This window comes from Enhydra lutris, unplaced genomic scaffold (assembly GCF_002288905.1).
Source record: "Enhydra lutris kenyoni isolate GAN:26980312 unplaced genomic scaffold, ASM228890v2 scaffoldscaffold21, whole genome shotgun sequence".
Lineage (NCBI taxonomy): Eukaryota > Metazoa > Chordata > Mammalia > Carnivora > Mustelidae > Enhydra > Enhydra lutris.
In genome coordinates this window covers 69,558,739-69,579,055 of record NW_019154105.1, presented here as the reverse complement: position 1 = coordinate 69,579,055, position 20,317 = coordinate 69,558,739, and the positions used below count along the sequence as shown (strand labels likewise).

Below are 20,317 nucleotides of genomic sequence, written 5' to 3'. Positions count from 1 at the left end.
TGTCTTCTCAGGTTTCCCTCTTGCCCCCCACAGGGTTGACTTTTGCAGGCTATGTGTCACACCTGGATTTTTCCGATTCTCCACTTAAGATGTCATCCACCTTTGTTGTCCCTGTGTACTCTGAACTGAAGGAATGGGGGAGAGGCCAAGTCAGGCTGCAGGCCTGGGAGATGCCTTCGCAGGGGCCAGTGAGTGCTTTATGTTGCACCATCGGGGACACCCAGTCAGGTCCTGTTACTTGGGTCAGTCCTGCCAGCCACGCTTCTGGGGCCACAGTTCCCAGTGTCCTGCCATGGGAAAGTCAGCCAGGCCCTCCCTGTCCCATTTCTGATGGGGACGCAGCCTCTGGCCATTTCATGGAGGAGCGAGCCCTGATCCTCCGTGCCAATGCTTTAAGCAGACTTTGTAGAGGGTTCAGTGCTTGGAAAGGGTTTGAAATTGCTAATGGAAATAGGACTTTTGCTGACAAGTAACATTTCTTTACCCTAAAGTAAGTGCCTTTCTTACTGTAGAGACAGAAATGGCTAGAGGCAGTTGGTTTCCCCCAGCCTTTTGTTAAAGGCAGTCTGGAGACAAAGACAGAATCAGAAACCACAAGGGAGGTGTCTTAGTCAGCTGCCACAGCAGAACATCACAGATGGAGTGGTTTAAGCAGCAGGCATTTATTTCTCACTGTCCTGGGGGCTGAAGCCCAAGGCCAAGGTGCCAGTCGATGTGGCTTGGGGTGCGGGCTGGCTGCCTCCTGGCGGTGGAAGCCCTCTTCCAGCACCTCTTGCACGGACGCTAATCACATCCGGGCCCATCCTTACACATCTGACCATGTTGCCCCAGATGCTCCATCTTTGGACATGGCTTAGGGCGCCAACACAGGAATTTGAGGTGGGCACAGTTCAGTCCAGACCAAGGGGCTGCACCTTCTGCTACTTGTTTATTAACCTGTTCCTTGTCTCTAGAATTGGGAGAATAGTTGCCAAATGAAAATGTCCCCAGGACTTGTGGTCACTCTGTTTTACATGCTTGGGAAATTGGCCCTTTCTTCGGCTATTTAACTCCATGTCTTTAAATACAGTTACATTAATTTTCTAACACTGCGTAACAACTTGCCTCAAAATTAGTGGCTTAAAAGGACACTGACTTACTAGTCCCAGTTCCATGGGTTGGAAGTCTAGCACAGTGTGGCTGCTCTTCTGCTCAGGGCCTCAGAGGCTGAAATCCACGTGCTGGGCTGAGGCTCTCATCTGGGACTCGGGTCATCTTCTGAGCTCACTCTACCACCTCCTGTGGTTGTTGGACTGAGGTTCTGCTTTGTTGCAGGCCGTCAGTTGGGGGCTGCCCTCAGCTCCTAGTGGCCCCACACTTCCTCGTCCAAGGACTGTGGGTAGTTGACAGCAAGTTGCTTTCTGCCGGGCTGGTAGGACTCGCCCCTCTGTCCTGCTCTTCTGCTGTGAGCTGGAGAAAACTCTGCTTTGAATGACCGTGCTCTTTGGCTTACCCTATTTTAAGGTCAGCTGATTTGGAACCCTAATTACGTCCTCAAAAATCCCTTTGCAGCAGTACCGAGGGTTAGTAAGGTGGGAGACTGAAGTATGCCAGGGCCCAGAATCTCATGGCCATCTCAGGATTCTGCCTGCCACAGTCCTGCTGCCCCAAAATTCATATCCTGCCAAATGCCAGATACACCTGTCCCTCTTCTGAGGTTCCCCAGGGTCTCGTCCCACGGTAGCACCCACTCAGAGTCCCAGACCTTGCGTGAACCACAGAGTTCTGGAATCTCATCCCCTGAATCACCCACTTGGTGCAGTCCACTGGCTGCTACTCCTGGACACTTGCGAACCAAGTGAGACAGACCGCCTTCCCAGTACCCCACCCCCACCCCCCAGCAAGACAGGTGTAGATTACCAGTTGAAAACGGAGGAGTGGACATAGCAGGGAGTCACAGGCCCAACGCAGTTCTGAAACCCGGTGGGGATGCCCCATTGGGATTCTTTTTTTTTTTTTTTTTTTTTCTTTAAAGAGTTTTTATTTATTTATTTGACAGGCAGAGATCACAAGTGGACAGAGAGGCAGGCAGAGAGAGAGGAGGAAGCAGGCTCCCTGCGGAGCAGAAAGCCCGATGCGGGGCTCGATCCCAGGACGCTGGGATCATGACCTGAGCCGAAGGCAGAGGCTTTAACCCACTGAGCCACCCAGGCGCCCCCCCCATTGGGATTCTTGATTGGGTTTTGAGCTCAGAGTGAGCCTGCTCGTTCTGTGCTTCGCCCTCTGGGCTCTTGTTTCTACCCTGAGTTGGCCTTTTTCATGAAGGGGGTTGCATGTCTGCAGCAGAGCCAACTCATCAGTTGGCCGCTACTGGAAGAGTCCTGGGGTCCTGCAGCCCCTTTTCTTAACAGGTTTTTCATCTTCTCCAGGGGTTGGATCTGGGAGTTAAAATGGGTATGATTATATAATGATCTGTTTTACGGTTGAGTTCTAATCTCACCTTCCCTCTTTCCTGACATTATCTGACATTGCTGTCTCCTGTTCCAAATTCTCAAGGATCGTGTCTGAGCTCGTGCCCTCCTTGGCCCTCTGTCCTCGTCCCCCTGTCCCGTGTGGATGCCTCGTCCTCCAGGCCAGCCGGCCACAAAGTGATCCTCTTGCACTTCGGCGGCCCCTTGCCCCGTCGGTGGGGTGCCTGCTGCTCTGACCCCTCCCTCCGGGTCCAAGGTCAGACGTTCCTCTGCACCGGCTCTCCTCTGGTCACTGTCTAAAGCAGCCCCTCCACCTGTTTCCTCTGCTTCGCTGCCTTCCTCTGCTTTCTTCACGGTGCTCATCACTCTTTGCTGATGAGTTTGTCATGTCTCGTCACCAGCTGGAATGGGAGCTCCCTGAGCACAAGGCCTGTGATAACATGTGAGCACACTTATTGTCTCCATAGGCATGCCTGGGATGAGTATTTGAGCACCTTTTCTGAGACGTCGGAAAACACCATGGCTTCCAACCATACTTGATTGATAGTTTGGCTGGATGTAGAATTCCACATGAAAGTCTCTTTTCCTCAGAACTTGGAAAGAATTACTTCTTTTGCTGGTAGGATTCACTGTTGCTGATGAAAAGTCTGGTGCTGAGTCCCACTCCACTGTGAGCCCCTTTCCTCACAGAACCTGTAGGACCCTTTCTTGTACCCATGATGTCTTCCGCTTCCAGGACTTGGTTAGATGTGGGGATTTTCCCTCACTGTGCCAGGCACTCAGGCCTTTGTGGTCTGATGGTTCTTCCAGCTGGGGAAATACTTGAATAATTTTTCCCAAATCATGAAATACTGCCTACAAATGAGCATAGAGAAAGATACAATGAACACCTGTGTACTTATTACCCAGCTTAAGAAATAAAATATTAAAGTATATTTGAAAGCTCCTTATCTCGGTTTTCTGTTTTTTCTAAAACACCTGTTGGTTGGATGTTGGATCTTTTCCATTTCCTATCTTAATCTACTCTTTGAGAAGATTTTCTCAACTTTATCATATAACCTTTTTATTGAAATTTTAATAGCTCCGGTCACGTGGCTGGCATTGTAGTATAGGGAGATGGGTAGTAACATAAATAGGTGTATTATAAATTCAAGGGTAATATCTTAAATTTGTGGTGTGTGCACACTGGGCATGTAATTGTCAACAAGATGGTCCCTAAAGGCGTTGCTGGGTAGATGACATTTGATAAAAGGCTTGATGGAGGTAGTAGGGTAGTTCCCGTGTATCCACCTGAGAGACGATGTTCCAGCTACAGTAGGTGCAAGGGCCATGAGGTGGGAGTACACCTAGAATGTTCTAGAACTAGCAAGGAGTCCACCATGGCCAGAGTGGAGTGAGAGGGGTGGCTTGGGGCCTCAGTGGCCACTGGAAGGCTCTGGCTTTCCCTGAGCCCTTGGAGAGTTTTATACCACAAAGCCACCTACTCAGACTCGCATTTCCTTGGGATTCCTGGGAGCTGCGTCGGGGGTGAGTGTGGCTTGGTGTGCCTGAACACAGTCCAGTAGGGTAAGTGTGAGGGGTATAGTTGTCCTTACCTCTTGCACATGGGTGCCAAGTAAGTGAGAAGCCACAGATGGGATGAGCCGGTGGGGACAGGAAATCCGGACTATACACTTGGAGATGCCAGCTTTCCAAGTGGACCACAGGTGGTTAGCGTCTGAATTTGGGGTAAGGGAGCATTGAGCGGCGTAAGCATGGAAGTGAGAGGCCAGTGGGACGTGACTGGAAGTGGGTGGGCTGGGCTCAAGGGACAGGCGCCTGGGAGCCCAACCTGGGGACTGTATCTCAGATCACTGACTTCCAAATGTATATAAACCCTTAATTTAAGAAGTGAAGATTGGGAGTAAATTCAGCAAGGGACATGGTCATCAGTCTGCCATATCAGTGAATTCCTAGTCACTCATTTAACACATTAGGCATCCTGTTGTCCTCAGAACACCCAGTGACGGGAAGAGCAGCTGTGGGTGATGGCCTGTGACATCCCTGAGTGGGGAAGCGAGGACAAGGCCTGGGGAGGCAGTCCTCAGCTTTTTGCAAGGCTGAGACCTTGGTGACCTGGGGGTGGGGGTGGGGTGTCAGGTCCAAGTTAGGGGAGAAGATGGAGCAGGGACTTCACTGTCCTTTGAGTCATGAACACTTTTGAGAGTCTGAATTCAAAGCACTTTTTTGTTATTCATATTTTTACAAAGCTTTTGTGACAGTATGTCGTCACATAGAAACACATCTGAAGTTTCACTTTCTTTCATCATCTTAACTTGACTTCAGTGTCCCAGCAAGGCACATTCATGATACGGTTCTGTTCATCTTGAGACGGCAGTGAATTCTGGGTATTTGGCCCGCATGTGGAGTGTCCATTCCTGCAGGCCTTGCCTGAGGACCTGGTGATTCTGTCCTCGAGCGCATGAGCCCCACTACGTGCCAGAGCCCTGCTGGGGAGCAGGACCATGCAGGGAATGGGTTAGCTGGGTACCACAGGGAGACTAGTGAGGCACCGGATTCCTGGGAGGCAGGATCGTGGGGTCAGGGAGGCCATAGAGAAGAAGCTGCAGTGACCAGACACCAGAAAGTAGGGCTCTTTCTTAAGCACACACTGTGTGCCAACACAGGTGCTCTAGTTGGGGGAGAGAGAGAGGAAGAGGAAGGCCCATCAGATGGGACAGCAGGTGTGGAGACACATAAGCATCCAAAATCGGAGCAGGCTGGTTTGGGAGGAGAGGGCACTGGGCATGGGGCAGAGTTCAGCAGTTTGGTGATTTTCTTGTGGAAATGGATGAAGACAGAAATCTCTCTGGTTGATTGGGCAGCTCTGGGGTGGGTGCTCTGCCAGACATCATGGCCAGCAGTGAGGGGGCAGCCTGAGCCCTGCTGTGGGGGTTCACAGTGCCACGGGGGGCAGGCTGGGCACAGCACCCTGAAGAGGCTGACAGTGTGGGGACAGGATAGCAGCGGCGTTAGATTTGGTGCTGTGGTCACCCGACCAGAGGGCTCAGGGAGCCAGCCTGATGCCCTGAGGATGGAGGGCCGGGCTGGTGGGAATGGTGCGCACACAGCCAGAGGCAGGCGAGGCCAAGGGGCATGGATGTGCCCTGACGTGGATACTGATCGTGGATGGAGTCCTGATGTGGATGGGGCTTATGGGACTGGAGCATGGCAGGAGGGCACGGCTGGATCTTTTCAAGGCTTTCATGCAGGAAGGACATGTCTGATTTGCTTTTCTATGTGTTGCTCAGACTTGTCCACGAGATTGAATTTGTGGTGAGAGTGGGCATAGGGAGGCCTGTCCTGGGTGCTTCTGCCATCTCTATGGGAGCCATGGTGTGTCCAGGGGACGGCTGTGGCCACGGAAGGCGGACAGAGAGCATGGCATTCAGGAAGAAACGGGCAGGACTGGGGTGAGGGAGGAGAGGAAAGCATGACCCCTGCACAGGCAGCTGGTGCTTGGATGTGGTTGGGGGTGGGAGGGGAAGCAGGTTGACAGTTTCTTAAAAAGTTGTCAAGCAGCCTCATGTGGCCCCCTGGTTGGCGTTTACTCCAGAGCATCCGTCCACACGACGTTGTGGCCATGAGTCCCTGACTGCCCCACAGGAAACAGCCCAGGTCTCTGTCTGCTGCTGAGCAGGCTAACAACAGGGCAGTGGACGCTGCTCGGAATGAGAACGAGCTGTGGGTGCCGCGTGAGCGAGCCCCAGCATAGGACAAGTGAGGGGAGCCGAGTCGTATGACGTCACGGACACAGCCCCCGGAACACGCCGCCTCAGTGCAGTTCCCCGGCAGATCGGGGTCTCTGGGGTGAGGGTCCGTATCTCCACTGGGCTGGTCCTTTCCCAGGCGAACGTCAAAGCTGAGTCGTCTTTCTAAAATACGTGTAGTTTATGTTTTGTCAAGTATTTCTCAGTAAAGCTGTTTGGTGAAGGTTAAGGTATTATGATCAACTTTGTGTTAATGATTTTTTTTTTAGAAGATTGTTTTTATTTATTTGACAGAGAGAGAGAGACAGCGAGAGAGGGAACACAGGCAAGGGGAGCGGGAGAGGGAGAAGGAGGCTTCCCGCTGAGCAGGGAGCCCAGTGCAGGACTCAATCCCAGGACCCAGGATCATGACCTGGGCCAAAGGCAGAGGCTTAGCAGCAGAGCCCACCGGGCACCCCAGGGGCTGATGATTCTGATTAAGATGTTCCTGGAAACAGAGCGGGAGACTTGAAGGATCTCGTGAGACGAAGCACACGAGCTGGCTGTGGATTTGCGGGAGGAGGCAGGTTCTTTCTCCGGGGTCCCCGGGCAAGCGGGCCTGAGGGGGGTCTGGGCTGCCGCTGGAACGGAGGGAAGGGCAGGTGGGGCTGGCCCCGAGGAAGGTGCTTCCGGGGGGGCCCACCAGTAGGGGCACCGCCATCACGCTGCATCCCTGGGCCAGGGTGCACAGCTCGTCGGTGGCCGGGGAGCCCGAGCTGTGTGTGTTGGCATGGGAAGACAGCTGGGGTAGCTTCGTGGTTCTGAAAGCCCCATGTCATTGCATCATCCGTTGTCTGAGGGCGGCTTTCCATTTTCCAGTAAAAATGAGGGTGTGTATGTACATGTTCCAAGTATTTAAGGACATACCCACAGAGGGAAATACACAATTACATTAAGGACAGCAATTAGTTTGGGGGGACTGGGGTTGTAGGGATTTTCCTTAGTGTTATTCTTTACTTTCCAAATCATGTTGAGTAAAGGTGCATATTACGTCCACACTGCAAAAAGCCTGGTGTATTTACCTAACAGATAGTCCTGGCTGACGGAGGTGCTGGTGCACCACAGGAATGGAGGGCTGGGGAAGCATCCCCCGATGGGCGCTCACAGGAGTCAGAGGGAGGGCGTGACCCAGCCGGGCGCTTGCGGCTGAGGGGCCCGGCTAGGGGTGCTGGTGCATAGCTGTGAGTGGTGGAGGGGCTAACTGGAGGGATGTACACAGGAGTGCACAGGGAGCCTGGGCCTTTTTGCACAGGATGACTGCCTGCGGGCCTGCGGTGGACCTGAAATTTGTGGCAGAGAGACATGCCACCCCGCCCTTCTGGAAGGCTCCAGCACCGGTGCAGTGCATGGTGGAGCCAGCCCCGTGAACCACACAGCAGGGAGCCACGTGGGAGGGGTCCGCCTGGCCACGGTCGGGGCAGTGACCGGAGATCCTGCAGATAGTTTATGTTGGTAATGTCCTCATCACCGGGATCTCACTGAGAGCAGTCTGACGGGGTGGAGGGCCAGCAGACACAAGGGAGGTGTTCACCAATGAGGCACAGCTGTGGCAGACCCTCATTGGCATTTTAACTTGCATTTCCGGGGTTACTAATGAAGCTGAATGTTTGAAAATACGCTTATTTGGATTTTCTCTTCTGTAAAGTGCCTGTGGTTCCTTTTGTTGCTTGGAAAAGGAATTGGCAAATGTTTTTGAGCAAATAATGTAGCTTTTTGGGCCATATGGTGTCAAAACTCCTCCATCCCAAAGCAGGGACAGACAGGACACAGGTGTGTGGGCGTGGTGGGTCCCGCTCAGTCTCTGTTCTTGGAGCAGCCTCGTGGAGCCCTGTCTGGACCGTCGTCTCAGGTGTGACTGTTTCCACTCTTATGTTTTGTGATTATCTGATGTACTTATTTTTAACGTAGTTGATTTTATTAGTCGTTCCCTTTGTGGTTAGTGCTTTTTGATTCTGTTTGTAATCTTTTCCTCCCCTGAGGTCAGGAGGATGTTTGCCCTAGTATCTTCCAAAGGTTTAAATTTTGCTCTCACATTTGGTCTTCGTCCACCTGGAACTGATTATTTGGGGATAAGGGTAGGGGAGATGCCTGGTATAAACTAGGAGTTTGTTTTTATTTTGTTTTTCCAGTTTCACCACCAGGAATGATGTTTGTTGTTTTTTTTTTAAATTTTAGAATGCACTTTTTAATGGAGGTACAGTTTACACACACTGAAGTTCACCGCAGCTTTCATGCTGTGTGGTTGGTGTCTTCTGGTGCATCTGTGACCACACCCCACTCCTGACCCAGAACTCTGCCATCTCCTCAGACTTCCAGCCACCAGTCCCTGCCACTGGCCATCCCATGGGCTCCCAGATCTGCCTTTTCTAGAACTGTATGTCCAGTGGGACATGCACTGCGAAATTCTTGTGCCTGGTTTCTGTCCTTTGTTCATTTTGGTTGCTGAGCAGTATCCATTGTGTGGACGGACCACTTTCTGTTCCCACCACCGCTGACAAGCACTGTGGCTTTTTTCCATTGTGGGACTACTATGAAGAAAGCTGCCTTGAACATTCAGGCGAAACCCTTTGAGTGGATATTTGTGTTTGTGTCTCTTTTATTTATTTTTAGAGTGGGGAAGCGCAGAGGCAGAGGGATCGAGAATCTTAAGCAGGCTCCATGTCCAGCGTGGAGCCCGATGTGAGGCTTAATCTCATGACCCTGAGATCATGACCTGAGCCGCTATCGAGAATCAGACGCTCAACTGACAGAGCCACCCCGCAGCCCTGTGTCTCTTTTAAACAGAGAACCTTTATTAGCTTCTAAATTTGCTAAGAATTTTTTTTTTTTAATCATGAATGGATAATGAATCTTATCAGATGATTTCTGTGCATCTTTGGGAAGATTTTTATCATTTTTCTCCTTTTGTCTTTTGTCAGGTTACTTTTTTACCTCATAGTAAGCCCCCTTGTATTGTAGGGCCAACCCTCATTGTCAAGCATGCCCCTCCTGCTCAGACATTCCTGGGTCAGGTGACTCCGTGTGCTCACAGCTTTGACACTGATGGCCACCAGTGAGTTCAGTCTGTGATTTTCCTTCAGTTCTGGTCTGGTGTGTGTGTTGCCTTCATAAAATGAGTTGGAAAATACCGTCTTTTTGATTCTCAGAGTGGATTTGTCTGAGGAGGTTGGTTTTGGCTTTTTGAATACTTGGTAGAACCTTTCAGACGGTGGACCTGGGGTTTTCCTGATGACCATGTCCACTTCCTTAATCGTTACAGAACTTCTGGGTTTTCTATTTCTACTTACCTCAATTCCGGTGAGTTTTTTTTCTGGGAATTTATCAACTTCATATAAATTTTCAACTTTATCAGCATAAAATTGTTCATAATTCATACTAATAGCTTAATTCTATTATTGCTCAAATGTAACTTTCTAAAGGAGGGACTCATTGACACCCAGTCCTCAAACCAGTGCCCCTACTTCCCCTACTCTGGTCTTACTGATAGCATTTATCATCTGTTAACATACTAAGTAATTTACCCGTGTATTGCATTCATTACTTATTGTCTCTCTTCCGCCAGTAGGGTGTAGGCTCCAGGGAGCCTTTTCTTTGCGTCTTTCTCCTTCACTGAGGTCTAAGACCTTAGCTCAGGTATCTGTAACTGTGTGTCTAGCCACAGTACTACTTAAATAAAATAAAATCCACCGGAAGTTTCCTCATTCACACTCACCAGATGTCAGGGGCTCAGCAGCCACCGTGCTGGGCAGAGGGGATTTCTTAGGAGTCCCACCATCCCAGAGCATTCTGGTCAGCCCTGGTCCAGAGCCAGGCCCTGTGTTTTGTCTTTGTTCTCTTGTCTGTGCCTTAGACACACCTGTTAGTCTTCCTAACCAGCCAACTAACTCTCTTCCTCCTTCCCCTCCGTCCTCTTTTCCTTTTTCTGTAGAAGTTAATTGAGCTTCAAAGATTAATTAATAAAAACTGCAGCGTGGAAATCTTGAAGAGTAAAAATCACATAAACTGCGTATAATGTGAACATCATTTAAGTATTACTAGGCCCACCATTCCGAGGTTATATTTAGCCACATTGTTAACCACCAGGGCCCGGTGCTTTCTCAGGTGCGTCCCAGCTTCAGAAGGGAGCAGGCATGGCACCTCCAGCCCTGCCTGTCCACCATCCCACCTGGAGGGTGGGAAGACCTCAGGGGAGGAGGGAGAGGCCCATGGGGGGTCCCAGAGAAGTCTCAGACGGAGCCCCCACATGGCACCATGGCCAACAGCCTGACCCCCCTGGGGCCTCCAGGCTGGAGTGCAGACCCCACCCCCGCAGATTTGAGAGCATCTCTTGGCTCCCTGTCACCCAGAGTGGGAGCCCAGATCTTCCCAGAGGACTCACACAGCCCTCTCTGGACCCCGACCTCAGCCCTGTGCTGGTTGGTGTCTGTGCCTGTCTCCACCCAGAACTCCGTGACCCCCCGATGGGGCCCAGAACCCATCATGCAGCCTGTGTGCTCACCTTATGGGATATGAGGAGGGATGTAAGGGTGCAAAACACACAAAAATCACAGACACTAAGTACAACTGTGCACTAGTCTCTGGGGCCTTCCATCGGGTCACCCCCGAGATCTCCCCGCTCCTCTGGCCTCACGTCACGTGACAGAGCCCCCTGCCTGCCTCCCGGGTGCCCTCCCATCCCAACAGCCCCTGGGTCTTGGTGCCACCAGACTGCCACGGACATCTGCCCGTGTCTTTGTGGCGGGTTCTGGTTCTTCACTGTCATCAATTCTTGTTTTCCATTTGGTTGTTTGAAACAAGTAAATGGGCAAAGCCAAGGCTGCAGGTCCAGCAGCGGATGTGGGCTCCGTGTGGACAGTGTGTGTGGGTGACGCCCCTATGTTGTGTGTCTCCACAGGCTTCAAAATGTAGCAGAGCGTCCCAGGCTGCCATGTACAGGTAAATGCAGTTTGATCATGGATTTTTCTCTTCTTTCAGTGCATGTGAATTGCTTAAATTTACCTTGGATTAGACTGTGTGAGTATGCTACAGCCACAGAAAAAGTCGTCTTCTGTAACTTCTCTAAAATGTAGTCTCTGACAGTTCTAGGGGCAATTAGGGAGCAACCACTCATGTATACCCAAACCGTCCCTTAATTAACCCTTCTGGTCAACTCTGTTCTATTGTTTACTATGTGGGACTCACCCAAGAATTCTGGAAAGAACATCATTACAGGACTTTGTGCGTCCTCTGTGAATGAGCTGACGTGAAATAACAGGGCTGTTTCTGTGCCAGAAAATGGACAGAGAGCAAGGGACAGAAGGGAGGTGCCGACGTGAAGACCCACAAGGCAGAGTGAAGCCGCTGACGAGGACCTACAGCCTCAGAGCCGCAGCCTGAGCGCCCAATGCAAAGGCAGGAGGAGGGGACTGAAGACATCTAGAAGAGGTGAGGTGCGGTCTCCCCCGGCCTCCAGGCAGCCTTTCAGCAGCCTGTGTTGTGGCATGGGGAGGAGCAACAGCTGTGAAAAGCCTACTGTTCACGTTCACTGCTGACCTTTCCTGCGAGAGGCTCTGAGATGCATCCATCGAGGCATCTCAGGGTCTGCAGGCAGGTGTGTGTGCAAATGGTACAGGACTGACAGTCTTGTAGCACTTTTCCTCCTTTGGCTCATGCCCACGTGGTGTCCAGTGTCCAGGGCTACACAGGGGCTGCCAAGTGTGGGAGGTCTATAGGCAGGACGTCCGCCTGATGACAACAGTAGACATGTCCCCTCTGAGTGCAGCTCCTCGTGGGCCTGAGGACAGGAGGGTGGTTGACCTTGGGGCCCAGCTTGGGCAGAGCTGGCAGCTGGGCCAGGGGGACTCTCAGGGTCCTCTTATCTCCTAATGTGGGTGGTCAGCAGGTAGAGGGTCCCTTTTCCAGGCTGTCAGGGCTGTCCCCTCAGCCAGGCACTGTGCTCAGGCAGCCTGCCCCCTCTTGTCTTCCCTTGTCTCTTGTGACCTCCCTCCCTCGGGGGTCACCTCCTTTGGGGTTTCCTGTAGGTGAGACTCGTGTGTGCTCTTTTAGCAGGAGTCTCGTGAGGGGTGCTGTGTCCTTCGTGGCATGACTCCAGGAGGCACAGCTATCTCTCTCTCATCTGATGTCCACCTGGGTATCAGCTGGTCACTCAGGAAGTAATGTCTACACAGTGTTTCTACCTGGAGGCCCTGCTCTCTGTGCCTGAGAAGTGTTCGTTTGGCGGGGGGGTGGGGGGGGTGTCTTTGAGACTCTTTGAATCTTCCCTTCCTCAACAAAACCTCCATTGATGATTCCTGAGGAAACTGTTGCTGCGGTTTCTGTGGTGGCTGGTGACTTCTACTTCCATGTGATCAGCTCACCTTCTGGAAGGAAGAATGTCTCATGAACTTCATTTGATGTTATTCTGTTGATAATGATCTGATTTATTCTGCTCGCCTGATGAGAATGACTCCTTATCTTGAAGCCCCAGTTGTTCCCAGTGTAGCCGGTGGAGCCCTTGGAGCCAGGGCCAGGTCCACTTGGGCCCAGTTCTGTTACATTCCCAGCCTGGCCTTATGTGAGTCATGTGCCTGTGCCCCCATGAACCTCATGGCAGACGGCAGCGTGTCCAAACTGGGACCTGGGCCACCAAGGAGCACTTACTCCCAGGCCCTCCCAGTGGACAGAGCTGGGAGGTAGGTATGCGAGTCCACACACATAGGCACACACACGTCTTCATCTCCATACCCACCTGCTCACTAAGCATGAGCTCACACTGACCCCATTCCTCAAAGGGGCCAGAGGCCCTGTCTGTGCCAGAGTGACCTGGGACTTTGCTTTGGCTTTACAAGTTTGTGTGTTGCCCTTGAGCTGGGGCTGTGCTAATCTGCTCTGTATCATTCTGACTTTAGTGTATGTGAGGCCAAAGTGAGCCCTGTTTTGTCTTTTGTTTGGCAGCTCGGTTACTTGGCGTTTGGGAAGATATGTCATTGCTGAGCATGTTACAGTGGGATGGGAACATTTGTGTGTCCTGTATCCTTAGTGGCTGGCATATAAACTGCTCAGTAGAAGGTTGAGGACATGAGAAGAGTGCTCAGCTGGGGCCAGAGTGGGGCCTCACGCAAGATTTCCATGTCAACAGGCAGGCCTCTGTTTTCTGCTCTGCTTTGCTTGGGTTTCCTTCTCTCCTTTTATTTCCTACTCCACAAGGTGGTTCTGGGTTCCCCGAAGGCCAGCTACTTGACTGGGCCTCAGTGCACACACTTGCCAAGAACAGAGTACAAATCCACATCGGTTGAGAGCGAGTCCATCTTCCCCAGCTGAGGCTGGTTGGCCTTTAGAAACCCCTATGAGAATGTTCCCCCAAGCTCCGTTTTATCTTTACTAGATTCCTAGTAACATCAGCGAGCCCCGACCCACAGACACAGCTGGCTGCGAGGGAGGTGGGAAGGGCCCTCTCCCATGGGGACCGCGTGTCTTTTGAAGGGAGGAGAGATGTGGGTGAACAGCCAGAAGTATCTGCTTTTGTCTCATGTTCCACACAAGTCCTGGAGCAGGACTGCGGTGTAGACACACTCCATTCTGTAGGTGATGCTAGCCTGGCAGGCCGGCCAATGGCAGTCACTTGCTCTGGTAGTTTGTTGGTTCCAACAGTGCCCCTCCAGACTGCTGCTTCCTCTGGGGCCTTCGCCTCCTCATCCAGCCGCAAAGCTCTGGCCGGGCCCCCAGCCACACTCACTGTGCAGGCACGGCCAGCACTTGCCCTCGGGCATCACACAGAGGGAAGTGGGTCTCAAGTCCTCTGCGTGGTTTGCTTGCTTTTCCCTTTTCATGAACAGCACTGAGCCACAAGGGCCCTCGCCCGGTGGCCTAGGAGCCATGTGCACTGTGCGGCCAGCCAGCCTCAGAGATGCCCTTGACTCTGATGTGTCTGTTTCTGGTCTTCATGCAGAGCTCTGTTAGTGACGCTCACTTGGAGAACATTCACTCCGTGAGTATCCGCCGGAGCAGCATTCCGTGTCGGGTTCCTGCTGCTGCTCTAACAAAGGACCAGCAGCACGAGTGCGTCATCTGACAGTCCCAAAGGTCAGAAGTCAAGGTGCCCACAGGCCTGACTCCTGGCTCCAGGCGAGAATCGTGCTTTGTCTTTGCCCGCTTCTGGGGCACCTGCACCTTTGGCTGCACCTTCAAGCCAGCACCCTCGTATCTCCCAGTCTCTCTGCCTCTGACCCTCCCATCTCCCCATTTCAGGGCTCTGTGATGACATGGGGTCTACGGGGTCATCTGGGACCATCTCCCGCATGAGGTGACATACAGGTTTGGGGGTAGGATGTGGACATTCCCAAGAGCTGCTGTAACTCCTGGCACAGCTCAGGCAATGCAGTGACAAAACCCCCCCTCATAGAGCCTGTGGTCTAGGGGGAGACAGGTGACCTGAGGGCAGAGCCAGGTACAGTGGCGTTACCCCCCCCCACCCCGAGACAGAGACAACACGTCAGCACTTTGGCACACAGATGTTTGGGCTTTGATGATGTGTGTGCAACACTGATGTCCTGTGGGACAGTGACGGGAATCGGCAGGTGGCCTTAGGAACCCCCAGTTCTGGGACTCGGTTGTGCTGGGCCAAGAGGCTACTGAGGCCCCAGAAAGGGTGAGGTCCAGGGGCTGGTTGGATTTCCCTTGGACAGGGCAGAGAGTAGGGGAGGAGGATCTGGAGCACCTGCTGGCTAAGTAAAATTGCTTTTGTAGCCAATTCTCAGTGGCAGTTTTCTGTCATTTGCCATTTTAAACAATTGCAGCAAACATCTTTTGAACTTGTCCCATTATTAAGATAAATCTCTAGAAATGAGACGGCTCTTGTCCTATTTGGGGACATCTGACTGGCAGCCCTTCTGACCATCTGCTTCCCTGGGACGGGTCAGGACTGAATGTCAACTGAATATTGGAAATACTGCCTTCTGATGCTGGACTGACATGTGGTATCACCTGCATTTGGATGTGTCCGTGGGCTGGGCGCCTTTGCTTGTGCTTATCAGCTGTTTCTGTGTGTCCACACTGAGGCCTCGTCGAGGGACTTTGCTTCTCTTTCAGGTTGGGCCAGAGTCCCTCAGGGTCACTGACATCCCTCAGGGTCATTCTTCCCCGAGCTTGCCAGAGGAGCCAGAGGCTCTAGCAGTGACCCTGCAGCCTCCTGTCCCTTCCCCAGCACAGGTGGCCTGCTCCCCCAGCCTCTCTTCCTGCGGCTCCATGCATCTCCTGACTCACACCCCCCACATGGCTCCCTAGATGGCCTTAGCTCAGTCCCAAGCAGGAGAGGGTTGGGAGAGCCCTGAGGGGGGCAGTGTCGCAGTGGTTAAGGGGAAGTGGCCACACGTTTGCAGAGCGCTGCCCATTGGGACAGTCCCGGTTCTCTGTGAGAAGACCTACAGCACTCCCTTTTATAGACGGGAAGCCGGGCCACACAGTTTCTATGGCATGGACCTGGCCCTCCATCACGCTGAGCCCTTCTGTGCTGGAACTTGATTTACATTGGGCCTGAAACTTTGATGGAGCACATGGGAGTATTTTGGGGGCATCTGGAGGGCGCAGTCAGTTGGGCATCCTACTCTTGGTTTTGGCTCACGTCGTGATCTCAGGGTCGTGAGATCAAGCCCTGCATCGGGCTCCTTGCTCAGTGGGGAGTCTGCTGAAGATTTCTCTCCCCCTCTGCCCCTCCCCCGACTCATGCTGTCTTTCTCCCTCTCTCTCTAAAAATAAATCTGGGGGGAAAAAATAAATCTGGGGGGAAAAAAAAAGAAAGAAAGAAACACATGGGACTATTTCAGATATTAGTTAATAAGTGGTTTTCTCTTGCAGAAGCCAAAGATGTTGACCAGAAAGATTAAACTCTGGGACATAAACGCCCACATCACCTGCCGCCTATGCAGCGGATATCTCATCGACGCGACTACGGTGACCGAGTGTCTGCACACGTGTATGTGGGGAATATTCTAGAACATGGTCTTTGGCAGCCATTGGGGGGGATGGGACTGAGTGTCTGCACACGTGTATGTGGGGAATATTCTAGAACATGGTCTTTGACAGCCGTGGCGGGGGAATGTGACCAAGGTCTGTATACGTGTATGTGGGGAATATTCTAGAACATGGTCTTTGACAGCCGTGGTGGGATGTGACTCTCTGCATACTCGTGGGCGGAGTGTCTTAGAATGTGGCCTTTGACAGCTTCTAGCCTTGGGGTTTCTTGATCCCTGGGCTTGCTTTCCTTCCTTCCTTCCTTTCTTTTTTTCTTTCTTTCCTTCCTTTTCTTCTCTTCTCTTTTCCTTTTCTTTCTTTTCTTTTCTCTTCTTTCTTTCACCAAAACCTTTTAGCTCAAGCAGAAAGCAAGACACAGAAGCAGGAAAAAAGATTATCTTAAATCAAAAAAATTAGTTCAAATTTAAAAAAAAATATTATGGGTAGTTTCAGTAGAAATATCATTTAAGAAAGCTAAAAATAGGAAAAATTTAGTTATTTCCATGTAACATCAAAACCAGTGTAACTGTGTTATGACAATATTCATTTTTAGTGGACAGAAATGCTTACTTTTTAAAATTTCCAAATGAATTTCTTAAACTTTCTGAACGAGGAAATGTGGTTTGGCTCCTTGAGGCTGATGGGCTTGTGTTGTGCTATTTAGAAGACTCTTAGCTTGTGCTGGACTTGGGTGTTTTAAGCCCCATCTTGAGTGAACATTTAGCAGGTGCAGTTTACCCGAAGCTAGCCTCCATGACGGGGGCTGAGGGGGCCAGGCAGGAACCCCCTGTGGAGACAGGGTCTTTGCCGTAAGACCAGTACCTGGAATGCAGGTGACTTTGGATCCTGTATTTTCCGCTTTAGAAAATAAAATATTTGCCAGTTTTGATAGAACTTTTATTTTAAAGGTAATTATAGCTTTAAATTGTTATTCTCTGTTGAATTTTCTCGAATTTTGTTGTACACAGAAAATCTCGTGATTTTTCTTTAGACAAACATGAAAATTTTAAGTGTTAGCCCCTGTGGTGAGAATATTGGGATGAGACCCTGACGTGCATTCTAGTGATGTCTCCGCTCTTGACCTCTGGGCAACCCCTCCTCACTAAGGTTCTTCCTGAGTCCCTCCTACCCTTACCCCTCAGACCTGCTGAGTGAGCACATGAGACTTCACCGTGGTTGGTGAGACCCGAGAGGCAGGTGTCCCATCGAAGCAGCCACATGCGCGGTGGTCAGTAGGTCTGTGCATGGCCCATGTGCGAGCCAAGCCCAAGGAGGCACCGGCATTCTGCTCTCACTTTCTGACATGCGTGTGCTTTCGCAAACAGTCTGTCGGAGTTGCCTGGTCAAGTACTTGGAAGAGAACAACACCTGCCCCACGTGTAGGATCGTGATCCACCAGAGTCACCCACTGCAGTACATTGGGTAAGTGCCTCCAGGGCCCCCAGGCACAGCTTCCGGCCTCGTTCCCTGTCAGGGCCTTGCCCTGGCCTGTGTGCTTGGCCACCCTGCCGGCCAAGTCAGACCAGGGAGCACCGGGGCCGCTCCCACAAGTTTCCAGGAATATTTGCTCAAATTGAATAATCTGAGGAACCTCAGGACCCACATGGATTTCACTGGTTTTACACTGAACTGGCTGAAGTTTGCTCTAAAGCGGGTAGCAGCCCTCGGCCCGCCTTTCTGTTATGGAACGAGTGGTCCTAGGCCCCTTGCTTGTGGCCTGCATCTTCTCACGGCTGGTGGCCCTGTTGGCCACGGCCACCTTCTTGGGAGAGGGGGGCGTCCGGGTTGGCTTGTGGCTCTTATGTGAAGTTTTAAATGGCTTCCAGATTTGAGGGGCTGTCCTAAAGGAAATGAAAGCACTCCTCCACCATGTGGGAGCAGCAGAGGTAGGTCTGGAGATCTGTTCTGGACCACTCACAAGGGTGTGCACAGGAGAGTTTAAAAACATGTGAGCAGCTGGCGTCGGTGCAGCGAGAAGCTGCTCCCAGATCAAGAGGTAGAAATCACCAGGCCCAGAAGACCCTGCCCAATAGCCCACTGTTCCTGGACAACATACCTTAGTCTCCTTTGTCCAGCTCACTACAAGGGGGACCAGTGGTGTGTTTGTGCGCCTTGCCCTTGACCCATCCTGTTCTCCAGACCAGTTAGTTAATGTGGGACCCGGTGGCCAGGGCACATTGGGGTGTCCACAGCGGGCGCTCAGTGCTGCTCTGGGGTTTGTCATATAGGTGTCTCTTCTTTGCCATCCCTCTGGGCAGGGTGTTGGGATGTAGAACTCTCGTACCTTCCCATGCTCTCCTGGGCTATTGTGGACTGCATTCTTGCCGTGTGGTGTGCTCTTGGCCCTGATTATCAGTGAGCACCAGCCTCCTCCCAAATGTTACCTGGCCATTCGGGTTTCTGGGAAGTGTCTCTTCATATCTCATTTCATTTTTCTACTGGGTTCTTTGTTTTATTTGTTCTGCTTTAAAGAAATGCTTTATATATTCTGGGCACTAATTGTTGGCAGTGTCTATGTATGTGTTTCCTGTCTTGGGGGGGGTGTAGCTTTGTAGAGCACAGGGGGGCTTTCCTGATGTGAACTGTAGAAGGCAGGTGGTGGTAGGAGCTTCACGCCGGTGGAAAGCTGTAGAGACTCTGGCCCTCCCTCCCAGAGTTCCAGGGCCCCTCTCCTGTGCTCTGGGATAGGCAGGGTGTTCTGGAGAACAGAAACACTTTAGCAGTCCCAGACCGTGGTGTTCTAGGCATAGCCTAACCTGTAATACAAGGAAGGGGGCCAGTGGAGCGGAGCTAGCCGGGTGCACAGGCCAGGGCCTGCCTTCTCTCTGTGTAGTGACGATGTGGTGACCAGGGCCAGGGGGTTGAGGTGCAGAGCTGGGGGGAGATGCGCAGCCCTGAGGCCTGCCATGGTCTCTGCGCTCCACAGTGGCTCTTTCCTGCTAATCTTGTCCCTTACTCCTTGCCCTCTGTGCTCTGTCTGGAACTATACTGTTTTACCCATCCTAATGCCAGCTCTGCTGTTGGCTCAGAGCCTTCTTCCTGACATACCTTTGTCTTACACACTTGGCCCAGCCTTCTTGCTCTGATTCTGCTACACTTTGACCGTGAGGTTGCCCCAAAGGAAGGGCCTTCACCTTTGGGCTGGGGCAGAGTGGGAAGAGGGCACTTAGGGTGGGGCAACGGGGCCTGGTGGCCCCATGCTGGGCCCCAGGCAGTGGCTCAGGCCTTAGGAGGTAAGATGATGCCATGGGGTGCTGGCCACAGAAAGGTGTTGAGTCTGAGCTTCTAGGGTCTGGAGGATCTATGAGGCAGCTCTGCCCTTCCAGGCTTCAACTTCAAGCCAAGGACCTTAGCCATGTGGGCCATGTCAAGAGAGGAGCTAAGAGGGTGTGTGGCCTGTAGCATGGCGTGTGAACATGAACCCTGCAAAGGAATTGGCTCCGTTTCAAGGGTTTGCCCTGAATGTAGCTAACACCAGGAAGAAGGCCTTGTGCTGTTGTGCCTCCTGGCACCCTCCCCGAGGAGAGTCCGCTGAGCCCTCCACTCAGCGCTGTGGGTCTCTGGCCATGCAGGCAGGGTCTAGCCCAGTCATTCGGCGGACCCAGGGTAGAGCTCTTTGGCAGGGTTCCGTCCAGCATCCTCTCCTTAGGGATCGGGTGAGCTTTCCGCGAAGCTGGTGAGGGTGGAGTCAGTGAGCAAGGGAGTCGTGTGTGCTCCAGGCCAGTGGTGGTTCCGAATGCTTATCCAGGTACATGTGTCTGTCACCCGTACACACACGTGAATGTGAGCGTTGGGACGTGAAATGCATTTCTTAGTGTGCAGCACGATCAGAAGGGTTGAGAAACCCTGCGTCCATCTGCCACGGGCTGAGTTGTCAGCCCAGTGTCTAGTAGAACTTTAGAGTTGTTGGAAGCAGTGAGCAGTGGTCTCTGCAGGACCTGGTCCCCCAGCATTTCTGGCAGAATTGTGAGCCTGGTGAGCGGCTGCTGTGTGCCCAGTCCTGTCCTAGCTCTTGCAGCTAAATATCTGACTGTGGAGCAGAGCTGTTTGTCAATTGGTTACAAGGTACCTATCTGTGTTCTTAAGGTTTTC

The 20,317-nt window shown here is 52.1% G+C and overlaps 1 protein-coding gene across 1 annotated transcript in view; it reads left to right on the top strand.

Annotated features, from left to right (window-relative positions):
* LOC111148941 (polycomb group ring finger 3) overlaps positions 1–20,317 on the top strand; it is a 52,254-nt gene that overhangs the window by 5,018 nt on the left and 26,919 nt on the right. Inside the window, exons 2-5 of the mRNA XM_022505770.1 lie at positions 11,133–11,173; positions 11,510–11,662; positions 16,070–16,187; positions 17,551–17,647. Coding sequence (XP_022361478.1) covers positions 16,079–16,187; positions 17,551–17,647 — 206 coding nt within the window. The 5' untranslated portion in view covers positions 11,133–11,173; positions 11,510–11,662; positions 16,070–16,078. The remainder of the gene's footprint in view (positions 1–11,132; positions 11,174–11,509; positions 11,663–16,069; positions 16,188–17,550; positions 17,648–20,317) is intronic.